At 43.1% G+C, this 18,694-nt stretch overlaps 1 protein-coding gene across 1 annotated transcript in view; it reads left to right on the top strand.

Annotated features, from left to right (window-relative positions):
- Window positions 1-13,912, top strand: part of NAPEPLD (N-acyl phosphatidylethanolamine phospholipase D) — a 28,192-nt gene extending 14,280 nt beyond the window's left edge. The window contains 4 exon segments of the mRNA XM_019509459.1: window positions 1,105-1,417; window positions 5,225-5,871; window positions 7,418-7,532; window positions 12,718-13,912. Coding sequence (XP_019365004.1) covers window positions 1,105-1,417; window positions 5,225-5,871; window positions 7,418-7,532; window positions 12,718-12,846 — 1,204 coding nt within the window. The 3' untranslated portion in view covers window positions 12,847-13,912.
- Window positions 13,913-18,694: the final 4,782 nt, after the last annotated feature.

Here is an 18,694-nt window from a genome sequence, read left to right on the forward strand (position 1 = left end):
GGGGTCAGGGGGCCACTAGTGCTTCTTGCATGGCAGGGTGTGGAGGACCATGGAGTGCCAGTGCTGCTTGTCTGGCAGGGGGTGAGAGTCATGTGCTACTGGCACTACCTGTGTGGTAGGGGAGATCCTTCAATGGAGCTGTCCCTACAGTGTGCATCTTAGAGGCCATACACCAGTGCCACGTGTGACCCTTGGCCATGCTGAAGTTGGACAGTCCCGCTCTAATAGGTGCTACGAAACAGCTTTGAACTGGGACCTGTGATATATCACTTTGCTTTTCTGTTTATCTACTTACAAAATAAATTTACTACAGTAGTGTAGAAATTTAGGTACTTCTAGTAGAACAGTTTGGAGATACAAAATATGAAATTTTATGTGCTATAGATTCCATTTGCAAACTATTCAATAAGTCTCAAAATCTGGAGCTCTCAAACTAGTTGGCTCAAGGCTACAGAAATGGGATTAAATGATCTTCAGACAAATTGACTTTATTTTAATGGAACTGGGTAGACTTAATTGCCTTTTTATCTCTTTTGGACAAAATAAGTATGCCAAATGCTTCCTGTGGTCTTTGCATCTCTATAAAATATGAAGAAATGTATTACAGTATTTATTGATATACCTTGCAAACTGAAGTATCATTATTAATGTTATGTAACACTGTATCTCTTAATTACGGAAGAAAGCTGCATATAGTCAGGTCACAAAATAATGCATAGCTGAAATATCTCAAGGATAGGCTTGCAGGATCAAATTACACCAGGTAATGTCAACAGCTTCTGGGAGGAGTTTGGTACACTTCTAAAATGTGATGTTAAGGAGCTTCCTTTTGCATACTTGGTATATAATAGGGCTGGGCTCTGAAATTATGCATACTAGAGAAAAATTTCTGCCTGAACTACAAAGGAATCTTGTACATACTTACTAAGACATGTTTTAAGCCTTTTGTGTAATAGCAACTTTCTTTTAAAGCGTGTTCAGACAAAGTAAGTTAAATTGCAAATTGAAAAGGCATCTTTATGATGGTGGGGAAAACTTTTGCTTTGGTGAATATTGATCTTAATCGAAGAAGAGAGATGTTAATTTAAAATAAATGTATTTTAGCTCTTTACCAAAAGATATGGATGAGAAAACAGATGAAGAACAACCTTTGACTGCATGTAACCAGTACCCGAAAGAGGCAGTAAGGAAACGCCAGAATTCTAGTCGAAGCTCCAGAGGTAGCGATTCCTCCAGGACATCCAGGAAAAGCTTCAGGCTGGATTACAGGCTAGAAGAAGATGTAACTAAATCAAAGAGAGGCAAAGATGGGAAGTTTGTCAACCCGTGGCCAACATGGAAAGCACCATCCCTGCCGAATATTTTGAAGTGGGCCCTCATGGAAAAAAATAACAGCAATATCCCATGTTCCAAACTGGTAAATTTTTGCATGTTTACTTTTCTGGGGGGTAGGACTCAATCCTGTGAAGCACTGAGAGCTTTCAACAGGCTTCTTTTAAATAGGAAATTTTCAGATGCTTGTTAGGCCCCTTCTGGAGACTTTCACCAGTGTTATTTTTCCTCCCTGACTCTAAGTAATGCTTCTTATGCCTTTAAACAATCAAGTTAACCATTTCTACCTCTTAATGTGAAGTCTTTGACTCCGTGTCCATCTGTAATTTAGAATATATTAAGCTAGTCCATTCTGCGTATAACTGTGGGCTTCTAATGGAAACTCTAAGAAGTGATGTATGTATTCAGTTTGTGCTTGAATTCACATGATTATGCTATATAAAAATATAATAAAAGATATCCTGATCAAAAAGGAGTGGCTGAGTCAGAAGATAAGTCTCTTCAGCATCTCAGACAAGCATGACAGTTTATACTTCAGAGTCTGAAATGGAAGCAGAGACTCTTATCTCATCTAATCAGTGTAGGAATTCATTATGATTTTTTTTTTTGAAGTGTGAATGCAACTACTTGACAAGAAAACAATCCTAAACATCCCTCTTTAGTGATGGTGGCTGAGGGAGTTGTTAGATCAGTTTAGGGCAATAAGATTTGGCTGCCTATTTAAGGAAATAGAAAGTTTCTGTGCAGTTGGCTTGTAACAACATTTTGAGCTTCTTTCCCTAGGATCAAATAACCTACATACCTGTTTGCCATTAACAGAATATCTCATGTATGTATCCAGGGCACACTTCAAATTTGCTGGTTCTGCTTTTGGATACCATGCCTGTGCTTTGCAGTAGCAGCAGCTACATCTTGTGCCTTAGATTGTTTGTTTGCAAGCCCTTTGTCCTCTGGTTACATGGTGATTTGGGTTCTTCGAAGGCTAGATCCATCCTGGGCCACGAGAGCTACCACAGTGGCAGTGGCTGTACCCTGAGAAGGATCTGTAACAGGGAGCCAGGGGCTCCTGTTATTTGCAGAGAGAAGCTTCAGCAGAGATGTTCTGAGATAGGGGTAAAACAGCCAATTTTGGGCTAGCTGCAGGGGAATAGATAGCCAGGGCCCATAGGCTACAAGTTCCCATTGAAGGGCTAGCTGCTTAGCAATAGGGCAGTGCCCTGGTTAGGCAGTGAGGCTACTGTAGCAGTGTCCAGAGGAATAGTAACAAGTTACCCTGGAGAATAAGAGGGGGGGGGTCACCTGCAGTGGGTCAAGGGAGCACCTGATAAGAAGTGGAGGAGCCAGGGGATATAAGCATGGGCCCCTGAGGTAGATTGGCTGTGCAGCCCTGCTATCGGAAGGGAAAGGAGCTCTCACCAGCTCAGTCATGCCAGCTACACCCAGGACTGAGAGCCGGAGTGGGGAGGTGGCTGGGCAGCAATATGATGTCCCAGAGGGAGAGATTTTGACTTTGAAGTAGCTGCTTGTATTTTTTTTGTTTTACTTTATATTGGAGGACCAAATGTGGCTGATGGGGTAGATTGGAGGCCACAGGGGTGCTGCAGAGGCATCCAGCATAGAGCTCTTCCACGGTCTGGGATCCAGTGGGCTATCTGGGGTAGAAGCCCAAAACACTTTAGAGGGCTGAGCCAAACTGAGGATGGCCTTGCCCTGGGTCAGGAATGCCAGGGGAGCTGGGACAAAGCACAGGATAAGGCTGAGGACCCAGAGACACAGAGAGGGTTGAGGCTGAGAGCTGTGTCCAGCCAGCGGGGCAGCGCTTGAAGGCCTGCAGCCAGAGGGAAGGGGTGGGGGCTAAAGCACATTCAAGCACAAATTGAATACATACATCACTTCCTACAGTTTCTTTTAAAAGTTGTACACAGAATGGACTAGGTTAATATATTCTAAATTACGGATGGACATGGAGTCAAAGACTTCACATTAAGAGGTAGAAATTGTTAACTTGATTTTTTTTGAAAGGCATAGGAAGCATTACTTAAAATCAGAGGGGAAAATAACACTGAAAGTCTCCAGAATTAGGGTCTGAGAAAACAAATAGAGCGAGAACAACCCCCTAGGCTCATTAACTTCCAAGGGCAGCCTCTTCATTACCTTTTGACATTAAGGCAGGGCAGGAAAAGCAGCAGGGTAACACCCTGGAAGTCTGGAGCAGGAGCTGGGCAGGATCACAGCAGCCACTAGACGGCGTAGCGGCAGCCCTCAGGCACCCTCCTGTTACAGGATCTCATAGTATTGCAGAGTGCTGTAGCACCCTTGCTGAAAGTCACTGGTCTAAACTGAGAAATCTCAGTTCATGTAAAATGCAAGTTGATGATTCCATTCTTCCTTTGGTGCTGCTTAGTTCTAGCCCAGTGTGTCTCAACCTGAAGGTCCTCCAGGAGATGCGAGGAGATGCATGAGGTGTAAAGAGACAAGCATATAAGCTAAGTAGGTAAACGTAGGTCAGCCTGGAGAATCCTGCACTCCCACTGTCCAGCCCTTCTACAAGGGATAAGTATATAAATTAGTTTTTGAAACTGGGTGCCACTCAATTTACAAAAGTTATGGAGGGGTACTTCAAATCCAGAGAAGGGTGCCTGAAGTCCAAAAAAGTTGAGAACCACTGTTCTAGCCTGTCTTTAAGACAGACTACAGCATCCTCTACTGTTCACTTTAACTCCCTAATTTAAGGACCTGCCCAGTGAATGATATTCTTAACTGGTCTGTCGTCTCTATTCAGTCAGTGTTTTGCATGTGGAACTACATGACACAATAGACTGCATTTTTAACAATGCAGTGTATTGTTAGATCTTTTTAAGATCTAAGCAGTATTTTATCCTTAACTAGGAATATAGAATGTAGGCTTTCTGCATTACTTCCTGGTGTTAATTTTTCTAAATGGCACAAAGATGATTGCCATGCTATAGTAGTAGTAACAATAATAACATAAAGAGTTTGCTCTTCTGTGTTGAGCTACCAGTTCATTTCCTCCATCTTCCAAATGCAGGATGAAAGGCAAATGGATTTCATATTGGTTCAGCAAGATGCATATCATCTTTCTCTAGGTGTCTAGATCCAGAGCTCATTTGCCTTTAGTTTCATATTTTGGACATCTACCACTGCTCTTGCCTGATGGTTATGGTTATGACAAGTATGACAACATAGAACAAGTCTGATAATACTAAAGTAAGATAAGGGTACTATAAGATTACTTTATCCATCACACTGTTTACCCTATTGTGCTCTTTTGAAGGGTTTTATGCAGAATATATTACAAGCAAAAGTTGTACAATGTTTCTGAGACTTTCCACAGGAAGATTTATGGATCTAGAATAGAATATCTGGTTCAAAAGAAAGACTGAGGATAGCTCCATCAGTGGGACACCTAGCAGTATAATGTTTCTTATAAGTATTTCAGCTTATTCCTACTAACATGTGGGAAAGGTTTCATTTAGATCCGTAAGTTATTGCTGTAAGATTTAACCCAATGGCCAAAATCCACAGGTGTTAGTAATAGTACCTATATTCTATTCCAAAGAAGTACGGGCAAGGTGTGAGAATTTTTGTTAAAGAATTTTGTTTTTCATGAAAGAGTACTATTCAAAATTTTCAATACAAGTCTGTATATCTTTGAATTGTTACAGGTTCCTTTTTTTCACTGATAAATCCTCAAGTCCATTTCTCTTGCTCTCTCATACATGCCCAGGGTACCTGCTTGTGCTTCCACTCTGGTTTCTTAGAAATGTAAACTAAACGCAAGCCTTGAGTTTTGCAAGTAGCATGTTGGGGAGAGTTTTGTTCCATATCTCAGTGCACTTTGCTTTCTGACTATGTGTTGTTCTTCTGTTAGGAACTTGATAAAGAGCTTCCAGTGTTAAAACCTTACTTCGTTCAAAACCCTGAACAAGTTGGGAAGACTGGAACAGGCATGCGAGTCACATGGTTGGGACATGCCTCAGTTATGGTGGAGATGGATGAACTTGTATTTCTTACTGACCCAATCTTCAGCCAGCGGGCTTCCCCGACGCAGTTTGTGGGTCCAAAGCGTTTCCGAGGACCTCCATGTACAGTAGATCAGCTACCCAAAATAGACGCAGTGATGATTAGCCATACCCACTATGACCATTTGGACTACAACACTGTAGTGAGCTTAAATGAGCGCTTTGGCAGTGAACTGCGATGGTTTGTGCCCCTTGGTCTTTTAGACTGGATGCAGAAATGTGGCTGTGAGAATGTGATTGAGCTGGACTGGTGGGAAGAGAACTGTGTCCCTGGTCATGATGCAGTTACCTTTGTTTTTACCCCTTCGCAACACTGGTGCAAGAGGACAGCAACAGATGACAACAAGACTCTTTGGGGCAGCTGGTCTGTCTTGGGGCCCTGGAATAGGTTTTTCTTTGCAGGAGATACTGGTTACTGTGTAGCTTTTGAACAGATAGGGAAACGGTTCGGACCCTTTGATCTTGCTGCCATTCCCATTGGAGCCTATGAGCCAAGGTATGTGCATTTCATGTTGCTTGATTTGCATAGTCTGTATATACTGATTTTGGAACCACTTTTGTCCTGTAAATGGGTTTGTTTGTTTTTTAATGGCTTTACAAAGTACAGAACGTGTAGATGCACTTATCTAAATTTTATGGGACGATATAAGGAACAAGAGGACTTTAAGGATTGAGGAAGCATTGTGTGGGGGCACAAGGCAAAAAAGATGGGGTCTTCTTAAATTTATCTTAAAGTTTCTTACATTTAGCAGATTTTACTCTTACAACTCTACAGTTGGGAGCTATTTTCTGTGATAAGAAAGTAGGGCCAGAAAAGATGACTAGCACCATCTAGGCTAAAATCCCTTTTCAAACATGTACCCAGTTTTTCAGAATGGCAAGCGTAATTTTACTTACCAATTTATTTTTCCCTGCTGCGGTCTCCACATGATTTTGCAATATCATTTAAAGTGAGAGATGAATCCTTGATGCTTGAAAGTTCTGTTTTTTTAGGCATCATGCTTATGGCATGGTATCTAAGCTTTGAGATTGTCTTGACAGCTCTTGAGAGAGATGTTTAAAATATCGGAAGTGAATTGCATGCAAGCTGGGGAAGCAAGAGCAGAATCAGTATGATGTGATAAAGGTTTGGTATTTCTTATGAACTAACAAATTAAGAAATTCTAGCTAAGGTTCCCACTGACACTTGATGTGTGTATGTCTATCTTCCACTTTCTTTTTCCCTTCCTTGGGTAACTTTAATTCTCACTCGCCTCTAAGCTAGTAGTAATTTTGATACGTCTCAGGAATAATAGCAGCAAATTGTAAACATCTGACTAATGTAACTTTGCCTCCTCTGAAGGTCATATCTCACTTGAAAGATTACATCTGGAGCATGGATGTGCTGAGTTAATTCAGCATTAACTCTGAAGGAACAGTGCTGTTTACCGAAGCATGCTTATTTTGATGTATTTGTGTTGGCAGTGGTTGTGCTACTGTGAACTTACTTCGTAACATGGCCCACAAATGCTTATGGTCAAGATAGTGGCAAAACTTTTTTCTCCTGTATCAAGAATACTGATCAGGAGAAAAATCCCTTTCAAAAAGCCAGTTGAGGGGAGTAAATGTGGTGTGTGGGTGTGGGTGTGTATATACAGCTTCTAGGTTGGGGATGGGCAACTATGTTGGCTGAAGGGCCACTTAAGTTTCAATGAGCTGTTGGACCACGCACACTATTTCAGAAGATATAATTTTAGCAAATGATAGAAAAACAAATCCTATACTAAAAATCAAACACTTGCTAGAACATATTTTAATTGCATTTAAAAAGATTTTTTTGCCCTGATTTGTTTGAGTAGCAGATACAGAGGCTATTGCATAATCGCTCAAAACAAAGTCTTACTTTGGTATATTGGGCATGTGGGAGGAGGTGTGGAAGAGGTTGCTCAAAAACGGCATATTACATTCTGAACAAGTGAGGATCTCTTAAGACCTCTTACCAGTTACAAAGAAGAGATACTGCATTTAATAGGCTATGCAAAAAACTTGCTTTATTTTGCTAGGTGGTTTATGAAATATCAGCATGTGGATCCCGAAGAAGCAGTAAGGATACATATTGATGTTCAAGCAAAGAAGTCTGTAGCAATTCATTGGGGAACATTTGCTTTAGCAAATGAGGTGAGTTTGGGACAATGGAAAATGGAATGCAAATATGTTCCAGTTTCCTGGGCACAAAAACAATAAAAGATCTTAATGAGTAGAGGTGCACCAATAAACAATTTTTTGGGCCGATACCGATGGCCACTTACTAACTACAGGTATCGGCCAATACCAGTCTGATTGCCGATATGCAGCCTGGCATCTTGGAGAGCAGCATCCAGCTGGTAAGTCTGGGGTGAAGGGGCAGGGGAGCACAGATCGAGGCCACCGCGGTGAGGGAGGGAGTGGGGTTGGGGCAGGGGCAGGCGCTACCCAGCCAGAGCAGGGCACAGGACAGAGCTGCAGCTCGTCCAGGAGGGTGGCTTCCACCAGTGCGTGCACCCCCGGGGGAGGCATGGGGGGCACGTTTCCCCCCTCAGATCTGTGTGCAGGGCAAGGGCAGGCTGATGTGGTGTGCGCAGGGCTGGGGCTGCAGTGAGGCTTTTCTGGCAGGGGGGCTGGGCCAGGGCTGAGTTGAGGGTGGGGTGCGGTGGGCAAGCAGCAGTGCTGGGTGGTGGGTTATGGCAAATTTTGGGATGGCTGGAGCTTCCCTCCCCACCCCGGTGCCCTGAGCACAGGCCCATTCAAGCCCCTCTGCTGGAAAGAGCCTGGCGCAGCCCCTGTCTCGAGTGCACAGCAGCAGCCCACCCTCACCCCGTGCACAGATCTGGGAGGCACATATCATCCATGCCTCCCCCAGGGTTGCATGCAGTGGTGGGAGCCTCTCATCACACCCCCTAGATGAGCCGTGGCTCTGTCCTGCCCTGGCTGTGCAGTGCCTGCTCCTGCCCCACTCCCTCCCTCACTATGGGGGGCCTCAAGCTGGCCCTTGTTCCACATATTTACCTAGCAGACACTGCACTCCTGGCTGTGTACATATACACTGCACTTATCAGCAACATTATAGCCCACATCAGCCAAAAAGGCCGATTGCCAAGAATGTCAATTTTCCTTTTATCGGTCCTGATACAATATGAACCTTTGTATCGGTACACCTCTATTTCATGGACAATAAAAAGCATATCTATAAGTGTTTTAACTCTTAGTATTTTTTTTTTTAACTATGAATGTGTAATATTATAGCTCAGAAGTACATTTTAGTTTGGCTTTGTCTTGTCATACATAAACTAAATGTCATGTATTTTGCTTAACACTAAATTCTGCACTTTGGAATATCGATTCCTTTCTTCCCCCCTCCCCAGCATTTTATGACTTAAACTAAAATTATGTTCTTGAAGTTGTTTCTTTTAGCTGGTACGCTTCAGGATAAGAGGTAGTGGGAGTATGTCATTGTATTGGGAACATCTTGTTTTAAGCAACAGATTTGGAATTTCTGTTTTTATTAGCCTTGTGAAAATGGCACACACAATCCTCCTGATCAGTAGAAAATCAATGTTGCATGTTGAAAAAAGAGTTCTTGTTACATCTATGGAGTAGTATTGGCATCTGCTTGGCAGCCCTTTATGTAGGAACTGGACTGGAGGCTGACCATATTGGTAAATAAGTCTCATTAGAGCTGAGCTGCTAGAAGTAAGAGCAGAAAGAAAATTAGACATCTAGTCCAAGCTCTCGCATTCTGCAGCCATACTTTGAATCAGTAGCCTTTTGGGCCATACCCAGCTTGACAAAGGAGAACTCTCAAAAAATTCAGAGCAAAATTGACACAGGCCAAGAATTCATAGAATCATAGAAAGTTAGCGTTGGAAGGGACCTCTGGAGGTCATCTAGTCCAACCCCCTGCTCAAAGCAGGACCAACCCCAACTATATCATCCCAGCCAAAGCTTTGTCTAGCTGGGTTTTGAAAACCTCCAAGGATGGAGCTTCCATCATCTCTCTGGGTAACCTGTTCCGGTATTTTACTACCCTCCTAGTGAGAAAATTCTTCCTAATATCTAACCTAAACTTCCCTTGCTGCAACTTGAGACCATTGCTCCTTGTTGGGTCATCTGCCACCGCTGAGAATAGTCTGGCTCCATCTTCTTTCAAACCTCACTGCAGGTAGTTGAAGATTGCTATTAAGTCTCCTCTTCTCTAGACTAAATAAGCCCAGATCCCCCAGTCTTTCCTCATAAGTCATGTCCCCCAGCCCCCTCAACATTTGTTGTCCTCCGCTGGACTCTCCAAATGGTCCACATCCTTTTTTGTAGTGGGGCCCCCAAAACTGAACACAGTATTCCAGATGTGGCTTAACCATTGCTGAATAGAGGGGAATCATCACTTCCCTTGACCTACTGGCAATACTGCTACCCATGCAGCCCAGGATGCTGGTAGCCTTCTTGGCAACTAGGGCACACTGCTGGTTCATTCAGCTTACTGTTCACTGTAACCCCCAGGTCCTTCAGTGCAGAGCTGCCGCCCAGCCAGTCAACCCCCAGCCTGCACCGTGCATGGGATTGTTCCATTCTAAGTGCAGGACTTTGCACTTGTCCATGTTGAACCTCATGAGATTCCTTTTGGCCCAGTCCTCCAATTTGTCTAGGTCACTCTGAATCCTAGCCGTACCCTCCAGTGTATCTACTACTCCCCAGCTTGGTATCATCTGCAGACTTGCTGAGGGTGCACTCTATGCCATCTTCCAGGTTGTTCATGAAGATATAGAACAAAACCTTACCCAGGACCAACCCCTGGAGCACTCCACTTGATACCAGCTGCCAACTAGGCATTGAGCCATTGATTACTACTCTCTGAGCCCAATGCTCCAGCCAGTTTTCTGTCCACCTTACGGTCCATTCATCCAGCCCATATTTCCTCAGCTTGCCTGTGAGAATGTTGTGGGAGACCATATCAAATGCTAAAATCAAAGTATACCACCTTCACTGGCCTCTCCGTGTCCACAGATGCAGTCACCTCATCATAAAATGTAGTCAGGTTGGTCAAGCATGACTTGCCCCTGGTGAATCCATGCTGACTGCTCCTAATCACCCTTTTCTTCTCCAAGTGCTTAGAAACGGATTCCTTGAGGATCTGCTCCATGATTTTTCCATGGACTGAGGTGAGGCTGACTAGTCTGTAGTCATCTGGATCATCCTTTTTCTGTTTTTTAAATATGGGCACTATGTTTGCCCTTTTCCAATCATTTGGAACCACTCCTGATCACCATGAGTTTTCAAAGATGATGGCTAATGGCTGTCCAATCGCATCAGCCAACTCCCTCCGCACTCTCGGATGCATCCATCCAGCCCTGTCGACTTGTACACATCTAACTTTTCTAAGTATTCCCTAACCTGTTCTTTCACCACTGAGGGCCGCTCACCTCCTTCCCAAACCGTGCTGCCCACTACAGTAGTCTGGGAGCTGCCCTTGCCTGTGAAGACGGAGGCAAAAAAGACATTGAACACTTCAGCCTTTTCTGCAACCTCTGTCACAAGGTTGCCTCCCCCATTCAGTAAGGGACTCATAATTTCCCTGATTCTCCTCTTGCTACCAACATGCTCATAGAAACCCTTCTTGTTACCCTTCATGTCCCTTGCTAACTGCCTTCCTGACTTCATCCCTACATGCCATGCTCTGATTCTTTCCTAGTTATTTCTTCAAGTTTCTACTGATTATAAGCTCCCTTTTTGTGATTTAGTTTACTGAAGAGTTTCCCTGCCAAGCCAAGCTGGTTTTCTGCCATACTTGCTAGTTTTTCCTGTGCATTGGGATGGTTTGTTCCTCCACTCTCAGTAAGGCTTCTTTAAAGTACAGCCAGCTCTCCTGGAGTCCTCTCCCCCTCAGTCTGGCTTCCCAGGGGATCCTACCCATGAGTTCCCTGGGCAAGTCAAAGTCTGCTTTTATGAAGTCTGGGGTCCTTACTCTGCTGCTCTCCAGCCTTCCTTTCCTCAGGATCCTGAACTCAAGTATCTCGTGGTCACTGCTGCCCCAGTTGCCATCCACTACTACGTTCCTCACCAATTCTTCTGTTTGTGAGTAGCAGGTCAAGAATAGCATGGCCCCTAGTTGGCCGCTCCAACACTTGCACCAGGAAGTCGTCCCTGCTAATCTCCAAAAATTTACAGCAGTGCACAGGAAATCCAGGATTGCCCTCTCAGCAGAAGTCAGGGTGATTTGAAGTCCACCATGAGAACCGGGGCCTGTGATCAGGAAACTTCTGTTAGCTGTTTGAAGAAAACTTCATTTACCACTTCCTCCTGGCCTGGTGGTCTATAGCAGGCCCCCACCGTGACATTCTACAATTATTCTACATAATTCTACAAGTCTTATTGGGTTTTTTTTTTTTTTTTTATGAGTTTCCTAAATTGGGAAGAAAACATTCCCTTAGCACATCAGTATTTGAGAAGTCTACTAAATATACATTTTTACATTGAATTATCAGTGTGAGAGTGACTGTTGAAATAGCCCTCTAAACTGAAAGCTAGAGAGATCCTGTAATAGGGATAGTAATTTAGGTAAACACAATCAAGAACACCAAAAATAGGAATAAACATATAGCTAAACTTTGTTTTTATTACTGTATCATTTGGAGATGGTGAGAATTTAGAGTGCCTTACGTATACACAGTAAGCTAAATGTTAGTTTGAGGGAGGTTTTGTTTGTGTTGAAAACTAACATTGCCTAGAAGAGTAGTGTACATAAAGCTTATATGATGCAGCAACTTCAGAGGAGACGGGACTGAGACCATATTGCTTGTTGGAACAGTTGAAATCGACAACACAAAACGTGGGGAAGGGACGAATGTTGTGTTTATAATGCCATGACAAGGAATGTATCTTACTGATGCATCTGAGTGCTAACATCATGTCTTGTATATCCCATCTTTGTGCCAGGCTAGGAGCAAATAATGACCAGCTCCTGCTTTCTTCAGGGGGTGTGATGCAATAAGCTGAGGGAGAATGGATTTTACTAGATGCACATAAATTTACATAGCTAACTAGATGCACCTAGATCCCTAGTTAACTAGGGAAAGTTTTTGGTCAGACTTAACATCTGCTAGTGTAGTGTTAAGGGAGTATCTAAAAAAAAAAAATAAAAAAAAAATACCCAAACAAAAAACACTAAACTTTATTGTTCACTTAAATTCTGACAAAACATAGTTTGGATATGTTGTCAGTTATATCTAATAATGCGAACTAGTTGATGTAGAGCTGGAAAGCCATCTGTGAAACTGCTATTATCTAACAATGGAATTGTATCTTTTTTTTTCCCTTTACCCTACCTCTCCAGTATTATTTGGATCCTCCAGCTAAACTGAGCGAAGCCCTTGAAAGGTATGGCTTGAAAACAGAAGATTTCTTTGTCTTGAACCATGGAGAGTCACGAGACTTGAATACAAATGATGATGGATTTGAATAATAAAAAACTGGCAATTCCTTGTGGGCCTTGCTTGATTTGAACTAAGATCTCAATTTAAAAGATTGGTGGATTGCAAAGTGTTTGTGTTTTGTTTTGGATTTTTTGGGGGGGTGGGGGTGTTTTAATTTGGACTGAATTTTTAGATTCCTGGTTTGTGTCAATTTCACAGGTAAAAACTTGCATACCAGCTTGATTTATATGATTGCTAGTTAATTGTTTATGAACTGAATGGAACACTAATGAGTGATTTCAACACTAATTAATATAAAAGGTAGTTCTTGAAATGCCTTGTAATTTCAGCTCCTAGGAAATCACAGTTGCAATGATGAATACATTGTTTCTATTTTAATCCTTTCATTATCAGCTTATATATACCAGCAATAACAACCTCAGTACAGGACATTTTCTTTGGAAGTTATGACTGACTTGAGTTAATGATCTCCAGAGAACTGTCTCCTCCTATTCAGTCATTTAATCCTCAGGACGTGCTGTGAGCTTCATTGCTTAAATACATGGGTGTTAAGGGGTGGTGTCTTCCAACACAACTGTGTTGCTAAAGCATATATAAAGGAAAACACTGATTACAGAATGCCTGTATGTATTTATTGTGAACCTCTGAAAATTGAGTTTTGAACTGATATAAAGAAACGTGCCTTTGTAAAGAGAGAGATTACTTAAGTTTGCATCATTAATGCATACAGCTATAACTGCTGGTCAGAATATCTGTACATTTTCATTGTTTTGTCAATATTTTTAAGATCTTATCATGGGCTTAAATACTTCTGTTGTTCTGAGACTTGCTTGTAAAATACAGTACATAAAACTGTAAAAAGCCTTACATTTTGTTCCCTGTAAATATCTTGATTCATGCTTTTCTCTGCATATTTTAAGAGGTGTGAGCTCTTAAGCACAGGGGTTTAGAGACTTTTTTTTTTTAAACTTTCATATGGTTTTTGAAGCCTGATGTGGGATTACAAAATTGTTCAGTATTATACAACCTGGCTAACCCTGCCCGTTTCAAATTGCCATGCTAATTTCCAAAATAAAGCCTGTTGTTGCCAAATAAGTTGTTGTTTTCCTGTCACAATTCACTATGGAGAATCCTGATAACTTGGACAACTTTATTCTCATTTAACTGAAGAATAAGTCAGACTACTGGGCACAGACTTTACACTTTTGGAGTATATCACACTTCAAATGCACATACCTTGAAGATATTTATCTAAAAGCTATAATGTAACTATCTTCTTGTCTGTAATTTGCAGCCACAGCCTTGGCAGTGCATTAAAACCAGTTGGATATTTCATAGTAGGAACAAGCTGAAGGAGTTTCTGAACCACTGGCAGTTATCTTTTTTTTTAATTGTGGTGGGTGGGGTGCTTCAAGAGAACTTGTTGAAGGACAAAGGACCTGCCTTTAAAAAAGGGTGGCTTCTGATTCTTGCTGGGGCACCTCCGGGCTTGTGGGGCTTCCCTTCCCTTCCCCCACTTCCTTGCCAGGCTGCGCTAGCGGGAGCTAAAGGATAACTGGTAAGCTAACCAGTTCTCACTGCGCTTGTCAGTTAAATGATTAATTGTTTGACCTTTCACATTCCTGGTTTCAAAGAGGATGGAGCTAGAGTGTTCTTGTGGTGAGGGAGAAAGAGTCCAGGGAAAATCCCAGGTGGGGGAAGACTGCAAGGGAGAAGCTGCAGGAGAGCTGGCCCAGGGCCTATGAGGTTAGGGGCAGAAGTTACACATCAACCAGCTTAAGTCATCAGAAACTGGTTTAAACCTGTAACCAAATAGAAGTCCAGGACACACAAACCAGTTTCAAAATGGCTGAAACTGGTTTAAGATAAACCTGGTTCAATGTAGTATCAGAATAACTGATTTAGGTCAAACCAGCTTATGTCCCAGACCCCTTCCTGGCTCAAATTAAATTAGAGTTCCCCAGCATTTTGCAGCAGCCCTGGGCTGGGCTGGGCTGTCTGCACCAGAGAACAGGGCTGGTCCCTCCCCTCTGCTCCCTAGCTGGAGTAGAGGGCTGGCTCACTGCCCTCCCAGGCAAACCCCTGCTGGGTTCTGGGGCAAGGAACAGGGGTTAAACTTCCTTTCTCCCAAGTATGGAGCTGCCTTGCTCTGCTTACTTAGTGCTGGCTGCAACTGTGGACTACAAATCCTAAAGGTGCCTGGAAGCAGGAAGAGGAAGTAATGAGCAAACCTGCAGGGGCCTGCTGTTGTGAGTCTGGACTGCAAATCCCAGAGACCTCAGGGGCAGTAGGAAGAAGTGAACACATAGCCCATGCTGGCTACATGCTACAGAGCTGTGCTCTAGTGCCCCCCAGCTTCTGGCTTGAGCCACTGCAGGCATGTGGTGGCATTCCCTTATTGGTTCAATCTCTACAGTTTAGGCTAACCTGCAAAAACTGAATCAATTCAGCCTTGGGCTTTTTGACTGTCTGTACTTAGCCTGGGTGCTTACTGCAGAGCTAGGCAGACAAGGTTCTTTAGGTAAATGTGATATCTTTTATTAGATGAGCTAAATAGTTGGAAAAAGTGTTCTTTGCAAGCTTTTGGGTACAAACACCCTTCTTTAGGCACAGGGAGAGTTTGCTGTGACTGAAGAAGGGTGATTGTACACTGGTGGTTTGGGTTGGGGAAGGTGGAGGTCCCTATAGTGCCTGGGGGCATAGGAGTATCTTGAGCTCTGCTAGGGATGTTTCTCCAGTGGGATGTTTGTCACTGCAAAAGCCTCTGAGGGAAAATGCTGCCTCTCACCTTGCCAAGCTGCTTTCTTTGGCCTTAACTAGGGAAGACATTGTCACTTGTTTCTTGCTCTGACTTTCAGCCTTTGCAGCAGCCTTCTGCTTCACATGTGCCTTGCACTCTAAATGATGATCCATGCTGGTTTTTCACAACACATCCAAAGTTATGTTATAGGAGGTACAGAAGAGTCTGCCTCCATCTATGTGCAAGGTCCCTGCAGGACACTGTCTTATATGGTCCAGCACTGAAATATATTTGGCTGTCTTAGAGGATTTCTTAGCATTTGTCTCTGCACTTCCTTAAGCAGGAGTATGTGTGCTGCAGCAGCATGCCTGTGGGCACTTTAAAAGTTGGTGCCAAAACCCACCTGCTTCCCTGGCTGGCCCCGGACTTGCTCCTGGACTGAGCCTACATCCGGGGCTCAGCCTCTTATTTGCTTCCTCCCATGCTTCAGGATACCAGGCCTTCCTGCCCTCTTCTGTTCTTGCAGCTCATTTTTGCTTACCTCCTTCCCCCCTCTCCTCCCCAGTAAACCCACGCTTTTCACAGAGCCTGCCTGAAAATGTGGTTTCTGTGAATTGTGCCATCACAATTTCAGCACATCCCTAGTCATAGTAGACCACAACCTGAATATAAATCAACAGTGTGATGTTGCAAAAAAAAAAATTGTATTTAAGACTTAGGAGGTAATTATTCCACTCCCCTCAATGCTAGTGAGGCCTTAACTGATATAATGTGTACAGTTTTTGGCATGCTGGAAAATGCCAGCAAACTCAAGACAGCAATAAGAATAAAAACATGACTGATGAGAGGAACATACGAATGTCTTCAAATATTTAAAAGGCTGTTTGTAAAGGCTGTAAATCAGCTCTTCTCAATCACTCTGGGACTGGGACAAAAAGTAATCAACTTAATTTGTGCAAAGATGATCAGTTAGCATACTGGAAAAAACTTCTGAACTGTGGTGAAATGCTAGAACAAGCTACAAGAGCATTATGAAATCTCCTTTACTGCTGGTTTTAAAATCAGATTAGACATCTGTTAAGTCTGTTTTAGCTTTACATTTCTAAGACCATATTTTAAGTGTAAAAAATACAGCTGTGTGTGTTAGGCTGACATTAGGTAGCAGGCAGGGCAGAATGGCACCTTAAGGACCTAACTGATTCAGAGAGGCATGAGCTTTCATATGCATGTGGGGAATGTACACTATTTACAGAGAGGGGCAGGGTTGCTCTAGTGTCAAAAGAGCTTGGTAGGATAGCAGCAGTTTTGCCTGAAATAATATTAACCGCTAGCTCTGCTTCAACTTTGTCGTTATTAATCAGTCACATCTCTATGCTTACAGGGAAAAACAAGTAACATTTTCAACCTACTGCTATTCATAAGGAGGTGGAGAGAATTTCTCAAAGTGAACTACTTACTATGAGATCCTATCTTTTCCTGCAGACTAAAGGGTGCTGTTAGCATGTTACATTACAAAAGTTAATACCTGTGCACAACGATCCTGAAAAACTAGAAGGGACTGGGGGAAGACCAATACAGTACTTGGTTACCAGTTGATACAGATCAGGTATCTAAAAGATTTGATTATTAAAAAGATTAGGCAAAATATTTTTGTGTTGTTTTTTAATATGAATATTGTTAGAAACCAACAAAGCCTCACTCATTTCAATCTGCTATTTTATTCTCTGTTCAGTCCACTTAAGACAATGTAGCAGCCTTGTTTCAGTGGAAGATGTTTATTTTCACTACCTCATCTATCTCAGGCCTGTCCAACTTAGCTGTAGCTGGGGCTGCAGGCAGTGCCAATATGTGGCCCTTGGGCCACACATGGCCAGGGCAGCCCTTCCCAGCACTCCTCCCCCCTGCTCCCCATACTGCCCAGGCTCCATGGCAGCATGAAGACCCCTGCACTCCACTGGCAGCATAGGCTCTGCAGGTGGCATGCAGACCCTGGGTCCTCCCCTGACATGCGGCAGGAAAGGTAGCTTCCAGGGCCCACGGGCTGTGTGCAGATCATGTTCTGTACTTTAAAAGCTACTAAAAAGAAGGATGGAGTTCAACCAGTCACTGAATTAATGGGTTTGCTTTGTGTTTCTAAACATTTTGTTGTTTAAATGCATCTTATTTCTTCTCAAAGTAACGCTGCATAGTTCATTAGAAAATACTGAGGAACAATTCAATGGAAGCACTCATTCCCCCCCAGTGCAGCACAAGTATAGACACCCTCACGTAAAGTGTTTTAGCAGATTGGTCTTTATCTGTATCACACCACCTCTATAAAACTATTTTTAATGCAGTCACATCAGCATAAAAATTGGTGTAACAGGTTGCGTTCACGTAAGTGTGGACGTTTGTTCCCCCAGGGACAAGAAGCAGTGGCAAATCTTGTGCTGCTGCTGCTACTTGTCCCCAGGGAACACCTGTGCTATTTGCCCTCTGGTGCATGGCAGGTTACCCTGGGGTGGGGTGGGGTAGGGTAGGGGAGGCTGGGGCCAGCACTGGGTTGGCCCCAGCAGCCTTATCTGGGGATGTCCTGGTACTGCAGCAGTGGCGATCCTGCTGCTCAGAGCCTGGCCGGCATTTGAAGTGCGGCTCCAACCAGCCAGGCTCCTGTTCTGGGTGGTGCACACTGCCCCCACGTATACTGCTTCACCCTTCTTTAGGGTTTTTTTTTTTTTTTTTTGGCCCTGGGATATCCCAGGGTCAACCCCCCCCCACTGCTACCTTGCAGCACAGAGAACAGTTGAATGTGCAGCACACACCGTACAGCTATGCTCGTCGGGACATAGACACTGAGTGGAGAATCTGACCCAGTATTTTAATTCATAAGACTACATTTACCTCACATTGTAGCATGGATCTTCATTAATTCCAATGGCTACCTCAGACGAGGCAGACAAATACACACTCTTACTACAGAGGTAAAAGATAACAAAATACAATTTTAATTGGTAAAAAAAATAACAAAATACTATTGTTGTGGTAAAGATGTTGGCAAAAACTTCATACACCTCTAGTTAATCTTCAGTATAAAGCCAATCAAAATAAATATCTTGTAACATTAAAAACCAAATAAACATATAAATACTTTTTCCATC

Source organism: Gavialis gangeticus, unplaced genomic scaffold, assembly GCF_001723915.1.
Source record: "Gavialis gangeticus isolate Ggan-Ray unplaced genomic scaffold, GavGan_comp1, whole genome shotgun sequence".
Lineage (NCBI taxonomy): Eukaryota > Metazoa > Chordata > Crocodylia > Gavialidae > Gavialis > Gavialis gangeticus.